This window comes from Centruroides vittatus, unplaced genomic scaffold, assembly GCF_030686945.1.
Source record: "Centruroides vittatus isolate TY-2023 unplaced genomic scaffold, ASM3068694v2 contig_1416, whole genome shotgun sequence".
Taxonomy (NCBI): Eukaryota; Metazoa; Arthropoda; class Arachnida; order Scorpiones; family Buthidae; genus Centruroides; species Centruroides vittatus.
Genome location: NW_027120889.1, coordinates 1,023,450 through 1,032,550, shown reverse-complemented (window position 1 = coordinate 1,032,550; position 9,101 = coordinate 1,023,450). Strand labels below are relative to the sequence as shown.

General features: G+C 28.3%; 1 protein-coding gene across 2 annotated transcripts in view; it reads right to left on the bottom strand.

Annotated features, from left to right (window-relative positions):
- Positions 1 to 4,520: 4,520 nt before the first annotated feature.
- The window catches only part of LOC136968200 (bifunctional heparan sulfate N-deacetylase/N-sulfotransferase-like), a 108,598-nt gene continuing 104,017 nt past the window's right edge, over positions 4,521 to 9,101 (bottom strand). For both annotated transcript variants that reach the window (XM_067262173.1, XM_067262175.1), the window contains 5 exons: positions 8,685 to 8,808; positions 7,221 to 7,395; positions 6,980 to 7,150; positions 5,357 to 5,466; positions 4,521 to 5,277 (listed from right to left, as the gene is read on the bottom strand). In XM_067262173.1, the coding sequence (XP_067118274.1) occupies positions 5,058 to 5,277; positions 5,357 to 5,466; positions 6,980 to 7,150; positions 7,221 to 7,395; positions 8,685 to 8,808 (800 nt within the window). In that variant the 3' untranslated portion in view covers positions 4,521 to 5,057. The remainder of the gene's footprint in view (positions 5,278 to 5,356; positions 5,467 to 6,979; positions 7,151 to 7,220; positions 7,396 to 8,684; positions 8,809 to 9,101) is intronic.

Genomic DNA, 9,101 nt, shown 5'->3' with positions numbered 1-9,101 from the left:
GTTTATTGAAACCTTTTTTCTCAAGTATAATAAGTATAACTAAAGAAATCAAGAGTATTTATCATTTTTGGTTCATTCTGAGAAAGATAGAATCTGAATGAGGATATATACTCAGCATTCCAGCTATAAACTGGATTTTAAAACTTATTCTAGTGTAGTAGTTTAATCAGTTTTAAACAAAATAACAATTTAAAGTTTTGGATATTAGTTGCAAACTAGTTTGCTTTTTTTATCAATTGGTAGCTCTATACACTTTGTACAGGATACCTAACCTTGATTTACACTTCAAGTTAATCTCAAGTTATGCTGTTATACATACGTGTAACTCGACTCACACTCACAAATAGGAACACAAATGTTTTGAGGACACGATACAAATTTGTTCAGTGAGACCATTTACTGAATGAGTTTGTACCGTACGATGCACTCAATGTGTCTGTGTTGCTACTCTCATAACTTTAGATTAGGCATTTAGTCACATTGACATTGTGCTTATACATTTATCTGATTTACATAAAAAACAAAATATTCACATTTGTAAAGTTCCCAATTTAAGAACATTCTTCGAAATTACATCATTAACATACTACACAAATTAAACTAAGTTTTTATTGTAATTTAGAGACAATTTCAGTAGTAAATTATAACACTTCTTAGGTCTCTGATATCTTTATATAGATATTACCTTTTACAGATACTACAACTTCAAAATTACATATTATTAATTTGTAAAAATTTTTTCTCTTTTAAGAGAAATTATTTTATATACAACTTAAAATTGCGGATAGTAAAAGTTTGTCAATATTCCTATCCACAAAAACAAATGGAAATTTTTTTGAATTAAGGAGCAGATATTTTATGGATGGAGACAAGATTTGGATTTTTCCAATTCTTAAAATTTTTATAAAATTATAAATTTAAAATCGTAAAAATTATATTTTAAATTACCTTTTTATAAAAGAAAATTTATTACTTTTGATTTTATTGTTGTTATTTTTTTATTAATGAAATCTTAATTAGATTTCTTTAATAGCGAGGTTGAGGCCAAAGTTTTAAACGCAAAAATGTGTACATTGGAACGTTCGGCACTGCTTTCGTGTAAGCTAGAAGTTTGACACTGGCGTTTGGAATGTCGAGCGTTGATTCCACTGACTTTCCAAATGCCATTGTCCAAACTTCTAGGCTTACAGGAAAAGCGGCGCCGAACGTTCAACGTACACGTTTTCGCGTTTAAAACTTCGGCCTCAACCTCGCTAATATTTTAATGATATTTATAAATATCACTTCAATTAAAACTTTTGGAATTATTATTAAATATATAATTAGTTGATTAATATCAAATGTTTGAGGAATGTATATTTATTTTAATTTCTGTTTATTAAATTTGTTAAGAAAATTGTTTTTTGTGAGTGTTTCAAATAGAAACAGATGTTGTTATCAGGAAAAAATTAATTTATTTTAATTGACAGAAACTCAGAAAATAAATTAACTTATATATATATATATATATATAAACTGAATAAATAAGTTGTTAATAAGCAAGCAATATCTAACATATATTTCCAGTCTTGAAACTTAAAATCTCAAAAGAAACAAATGTTTTTCCATGATATTGAAATTTTCTATGGTGCAGCAAATTAACTTTTACAAAAACTCAGGTATTGTAACAGTGGCTTAGCGAACATAACTGCCGCTCGACACTTTATTGGCACCCCCCTCCAGAAACACATAGTTTGTCTTGGAGACCATTTGGGCGCCCCTCTGCAAGTGGCGCCCGGTGCATGATACACCCCCTTGCACCCCCTCGCTACGCCACTGTATTGTAATATTGTAGAAGAACTGACAAGAATAAGAGAGAGAGGAATCTATGAGAAAAAAGAACCGTTGGATCATTTGGAGAAATCCTAAGCTCAAAAGAACTTTAAATTTTAATGTTATTAACAACTCCAAACTGCAAATTTATCCTAAAGTGTAACATCAGAATTAACTGACAATTATCAACTAATAATTGAGCCTTTGAAATGAGGCTTTCAATGTTATGAGAGTTACTTATTTAAATTAAATTAAAGTAAATAATATCACATATGACAGCAGCAAGGCATAATCAAGAATCAACAAATACATGTGTGAGTGTGAAGATATCAGTTACATTTCACATACTAAAAGAATGCTTACTTTTTTTGTTTTAAAAAACTTGTTAAATAAATAAATGTATAGGCTATATAATCTATTGAGTGTCTGAAAAGTGTAGAATCATAAAAGAAATTTAAATTCAAATAATAAAACATACCATAATATGGTATGTAGCATCAACAGGGCCAGGTGTGAAAAATAAGTGAGACAATGAAGCAAATGTTGCCCCATTGTACAGGGTGAGTCAGAAAATTAGCTACAAGTTTGATCTCCTGGTGTATCTTTTATATTATATGATTACAGGAAACTGGTAAGTGGCATTTGAAGAAATTGCCTTTCTAAGAAGTCATGTACTGACGTTATATCAAAAGTATCTATATCAGTATCCAAGATGGCAGAGGATACAACAGCAAGTTACAGTTGCAGAGCGGACATTTGCTGATGGGAAAATCTGAGACTGACAAAATATGATTTCAATATCACTTTCAACACTTGGCTTTCAAACGCTACTGTACTTGTAAATCAAATTGTGTTAACATGTTATGAGATCAAACATGTAACCACCTTTCTGAGTTGGCCTGTACATGAAATTAATAATGGGAATAAAAACTTATACTGTTGTGCAATGGTGGCTTGTGGCATCTAACATGGGGATGCTGCTGCAGGAGGGAGCACGGCACACAACCCTTCTATTAGTGCCGTGCATCGATCAAAACATTAATTATAACTTAAAATTAATCAAAACCAGCACCAATCAAAATCTTATGATGTTTGTATGCTGTTAGATATCCTGTGAATATCTCCATATTAGATGTCACAAGTTGTTACTACTGTTGTGTCTTTGCAGTTTTGCACATTTTTATTTTTATGATAAAACATTCAAAAGTTTTAAAAATCATCAGGAAAAGTTTCACTTGTCAAAAATTGCTGTCTGAGGCCAGTCATAGCTGCCTCATACCACAATTCATCCCTTTGTAGTATATATTTTCAAAGAATATATTCAATATGTTTCCTTTTAACCTCTTTACAGACAAAATACTATGTACTATGTTCTTTGTATTTGATACAATCAATGGGGATTAATATATTGATGTATAAAGAGAGATGTTTATTCTCCATATAATCTATTGAATACAAAACAACTTCATCTGTAAAGATGTCTGGAGGTTGAAGAAATATATTGAACACGCTCTTAAAAAACATTCTACATATCATTTAAAAATAAGCTTCTTTTGTTAGTATAGACTTTTTGAATCTTATTACATATTATATGACTGAATTGACAAGTTGGCAAAGATCTAGCACCTTGCTACTCTGAGGGATCTAGTTTAATTCTGCTGAAGCGTTAAAAAGTTGGTAAACTAGTCTTGTTATATCAAATTCTATTGCTTAATGCCTGATTGATTTCATTGTAAGCCTTGCCAAATTTATAATAGATACAAAATAAAGATTTTGCAGATGAAAGAATACAAACAATTAGGTATAGGTTATATAACAATTTAGGTAATATAATCTGAATAGATATCTCTAAACTGGTTAATAATCAATAGGAAATATGATTGCATTAGTATCCAAGTAATGTATTTTACTTATCAATATCATTAAAAGACTCCATACTAAAGAATACTAGAAATGAAAGTAATATATTTTAGACAAATGACTTAAAATCAATATTAAAATTTTTAAGTTTTAATTATTTATCCAAATAACTTAAATGTTTTTACATAATTTATTCCTCTTAAAATTTCAATAATTCTTCCTGATAACAAATACTGTTCATAATCAAAGATGTTAACGTTCTTGTTCAATTTTCTGTTATCATAAATTTATAAGTCAATTGGTATATTCTTATTCATATGGTTAAAAGTAAAGAAATTTTGCAACTTTAACAACTTAATTGTTGGTTTAAGTTAATTCTGAGATCAAATTAGATACAGAAAATCATAAAGTACAAGAGACAAAAAAATACAAATTAAAGAACTTTTGTAATCCAGCAATAATTTACAAGCTAAAATGTCTTCGGCCATTTTAAATGGCAATCTTCAGAGTCTAGAACCTAAAGAATTTAAAATGTAAAAACCTACAGGATGTAAGCATGTGTCTTCTACTGTGTATTTATATTCTGTAGCTTTTGTATTTCGAATTCTTTATACTGTGTAATCCGAAGACAGCCATTTAAAATGGCCGAAAATATTCATTTGTTCATAAATTATTGCTGGATTACAAAGGCTCTTTGTTTTGAATTATTATAAAATACATTAAAATTTGTCTAAATTTTGATTTTTTTTTTAACTTTAAATTTTATTTTTTAAATAGAAAAAAATTAAAATATTGCTTTTTCTTTTATTCTGTGTTAAAACTGGAATCAAAATTTTATTAAACAAATATCATTTTAATTTTTATTGGAACTTAAGTTATTTTTGAGACACTTCACAATTGTTATCTGAAATTTAGAGAGATAATTGTACTTTTTTCTTGTTTTTAAATCAAACTTATCGTTGGATTCAGAGAAAATAGCTTTCTAAATAGATTTTGATTTAAATACAGTTTTGTTTTTCTTCTTTAAGAAAAAATAATTCATTCTTTTTTCTTTAATTAAGAAATTTGAACAATTAAATCATTCATAGAATTGTAGATATTTTTCTCAACGTTAACATCAATAAAATATAATTTATACAGTCTACCACATATATAAATTCACCAATTGGTTTTAAATGTTCGACAGAAGCTTCATTTACTTCGTTTTGCTTGGCTTTTTTCTTTGAGGATGTTCGGCAACATTACATTTATTCGTGGCACAATATAACCCAGAGAGTTTGGCCTTTACTATTTATTTTTTTGATTAAAGGGACTACTTCATGGCAGTATGTTTCCCCTTACTTTTTTTTATGTGCACTAATCTGTATCACAAATGGAACGAATGGCTATCCGTGCGAGAGATCTTTCTCTAGCCAAGATGGAACTGGTTGCCTTAATCTGGTCAGAAGTTTCGAAAGGGCCACGTTGTGAGAAAGATAAAACGTCTTGAGAAATTTCTCGGCTCTCGGCTCCATTGGTGGATACTGACGACCTTTACTCCTACCTAAACACTTGATGCTGTTTTGAGGAATAACTTGGCAGAAAAATCCTTTTCTTGAATCGTATCTGAGAGTTATATCATTTATGTTTTTATACGAATATCGAAATTTTGTACTAAAGTAAAATTTCATTTTAATATAATTACCTTAAATGATCTCTGTAATCAAGGAAAGGCTTAATTTTCAGAAAATGCTGAAGTTTATTCATTACTGTAACTGGATCTAATTTTAATTCTTCACCATCAATAATCATTAACTGAAAAAAAGAAAAAGTTTTAATATTCAATTATATTTGTTTATTTTGTTATGAAGATAGTTTCAGACTTTTTGCCACCTATAATCAAAACATGTGTGAAAATTATTTCAATTTATTACTTCAGCTCATGTGTAACGTACTAGATCAACTCAATGTTACAAAATACTTAATAAATATATAAACTATTATCTTTAAATTTTGAATTAATGAAAAATATCTTGTTTTAGAACTAAGTAAAGAAAATGCTAACATTAATGAGAAACAATGCTAGAACTCTTCTGAATATATATTTACACAGTTTTACCTTTTGACATGGTGCAGTTTAGCCTGTATGGTTCTTCTGCCAATAAACATCTATCAACTAACCAAACTCTCCATCTTTTCATAAAAATATATTTTATTTATGAACAAACATATGTTGTATTCTTACAAGAAGTCTAGAATGACCAAAAAAGTCTCCATGCATGAGACTGTCCTTGATCTTTAAGAAAATATCAGTGACAAATTCAATGGATGATAGATCCAATATGTCTTTTTTGAAGTCAAATGTAATAGCATATTTTTATATTCTTAGCTCTGCTTTATAACAATGGAAACTCAAAAACAGTTATCAGAAACTGTTTTAATGACTTCCAAGCAGACATGGAAAAAAATTAAAATTTGTGCCGAGAATGGAGTGGCTCATATACAGTATGAAACTTCTAACTAGGTCTGAGAGTTTGTGATCACTACATAATGAAAATATATTGAACTCTTTATGGAAAATCCAACATATTTTGTTATTTTACCCATGGTTGGAGCTAAATCAATAGATATTTAATAAACAATTTCATATTTTATAAGTACGTTATTTAAATGTAAAAAATTCTTATTTCAGAGTATGCCGATTTAGTTTATAAGTTAAACAAGGGTAACGTAACAAAAAATAATTTAAACTTGTTTAATTTTTGTATTTATAAACTGAAGTTTTATCAATTTTGATACTGTAATTGATATCTGTATATATTAATTTAAATTTTAAACCTTTCTTTCAGGAATTTTTTTTAGAATTTGCAAATACATTGTATAAAAATGGCTGAAAAGATGATTCTTATCAATCTTCTTATACACTATCTTATGAATAACTCTCCTAATTGCATCATAAATACTCAATTCAGAAATATCTTGCATATCCCAAGATACAAATGAAAACTACAAACAAACGGCTTATATTTTTATTTTCTTAATAAATTAATCAAATATAAACTTTTATGGATGAAATGATAATAGTAAAAATGTAAATTTATCCATCAGATGAAGTAAACTTTATATAAGAAAACTTATTTAGACTTCTACTTAATTTATATCAGACTTATGTTTATAATGTTACATAAAGCTTCGGTACAGATGCTAAATTTTGTTTGCTACTAAATTACTTGTAATAAATCTAAAACCAAATTACATTATGCAAGCTATTTTTTACACAGAAATTGAATGTATTATGATTTTTCTCGTAAAACAAAACATTACTCACTTGCAATGGAGAATAAAAATTTAACCATCTATCCAGATGTTGGGCATACATTCCTGGAATGAGGCAACGATTCCTGAGTTCTCGTAATGGCTTTGGTGCGTGGTCATTGGCAGTGACAACTTTATAAAATGTATAATTTAATGCTACCACATCTCGATGAGCACGCATGTGCTAGAAAGTATAAACATTTATCTAAAAAATACATGTCTCTAAATGAAATATTTCATCTTTCTTTACTTACCTGATACCACGAGTATGCTCTTTTAATGGGACTAATAAGAATCGTTACGAGTTTGGCAGTGGGAAGTAAAGCATGGGCTCTCATAGGTACCAAATCTCCATCAAAATACGTGGAACTCTTTTCAAATAAGTATTTATCAGTGGAATTTTTTGGAACGGGAAAGAAATTCATATACCTATAAAAAGTTTTTTTAAACAAATTTTATCCAGCAAATACGAAAAAACAGTTTTATTCAATTCAGAAAGTTTCATTTACCTAAACATAAATTACTAAATAAAAGTAATATTATTAAAATTTGTAAAATGAAGAATTGTACATAACAATGTTTCACTTCACTACTATCTTCCAAAATACATTTTCCCAATATTCTTTATTTCCCAATGGCTTCTTGAAATCTTTTGGACATTGCTACCGCTTTCAACTTCTTTGGATTCTTTTGCTGGTTTAGTTTTGAAAAAGTCAGTTACAAGAGTCTGTTGAGTCCTTTGTTGCAATTGTTTTTTAAGTTCATTATATGGTGCTAACAAATTTCCATTGGTCTTTGAATAAGATAAACAAATGATTTCATATGAACTCTTATATGAAAATTGCATTGGATAAGTACTGCATTAAACAAGGGTTACCAGTACTTGCAGTGCATCCCTTAAACTTTCAAATTAGAAAGTTCAAGCAATGCACTGAAAATTCTTGCTGGTAAAGGCTGGAGTCAACATTGATCGCAATATTATACAACAGTCACGGGCAACAAGTCAATTGTAAAATGTTATGGCTTGTTAAAACTGAAAAACATTTGCAATTTCTGTGAGAATATAAATTCCATATTTCCCACCATAAAATATTTTTAAATAATGGTTTGAGTTAGCTTTGCTGTATGAGATAACATGTGGTTATTTCTATTTCTAATTGTGACATAGTAAAACGAGCATATGCAGATACCGAATGAAAAGCTCAAGGAAATGGCATATACTCTTTGATTGCATCTATGTTATTAATTCTTTTTACCACTGTTTTACATTTTTGTGTCTATACTCTCTACTTAGACCTTATTTATTAATAGCAGTTATTATACTGGTGTAGCAAAGAGAAGAGATCTTAGTCAAAATTATCTTTATTTTCACCTGGGAAAATAAAGATAATTTATATGATAATAAATAAACATTCTACATATGTTGTTTGTTGAGATTTGTTACAAGTTTAGAGATTGTTATAAATTGTGTATTACATATAATAATGTGCCTAACTGAGAATCAGAGAGCATTTCAGTCAGTGACACTGTGGCAGCCATGTTATTAACTTTGATAATTTGATAGAAACCAATTTGTTTAGCAGTGACAGCTGTAACTGTTCACAATGATGATTGTAACAAGAAGATTAAATATCAATTCATTCATTATTAGTTCCTTTTTTTTTTGATAATTTTTCTAAAAATTAATATTAATTATTATTAGAAACAGATCACAATACCAGTCAAGTCCTTTATAATAGTTTTTCCCATTAAAAAACTGAACCTCTTCAAATGTTTCTGGACTTGGATAATTGCTAACAATAGCAGGATGCATGGATAAGAAAGTATAGAGTGCAGTTGTACCTGTAAAAAAAATAAAGAAAAAAATTTAATCTGAAAATTGTAAATATTTTAACACTAATGGAGAGATAAATAAAACTAATTTTTCATTAATAAAAGTAAATGCATGTAAAAATTTAAGTAAATTCAAGAAATTATAATCTCTGCAGATATATAGTTTTCTAAATATTGTCTGTAAGCAAGAAAATTGGTTTTAGTGAAATAATTCACTTGATAGATGCACTCTATAATAGGATTTATTCATTCTCTAGTGGATTTCTCGACGTATTAATTAATTTTATTAGCAAATCCGTTTA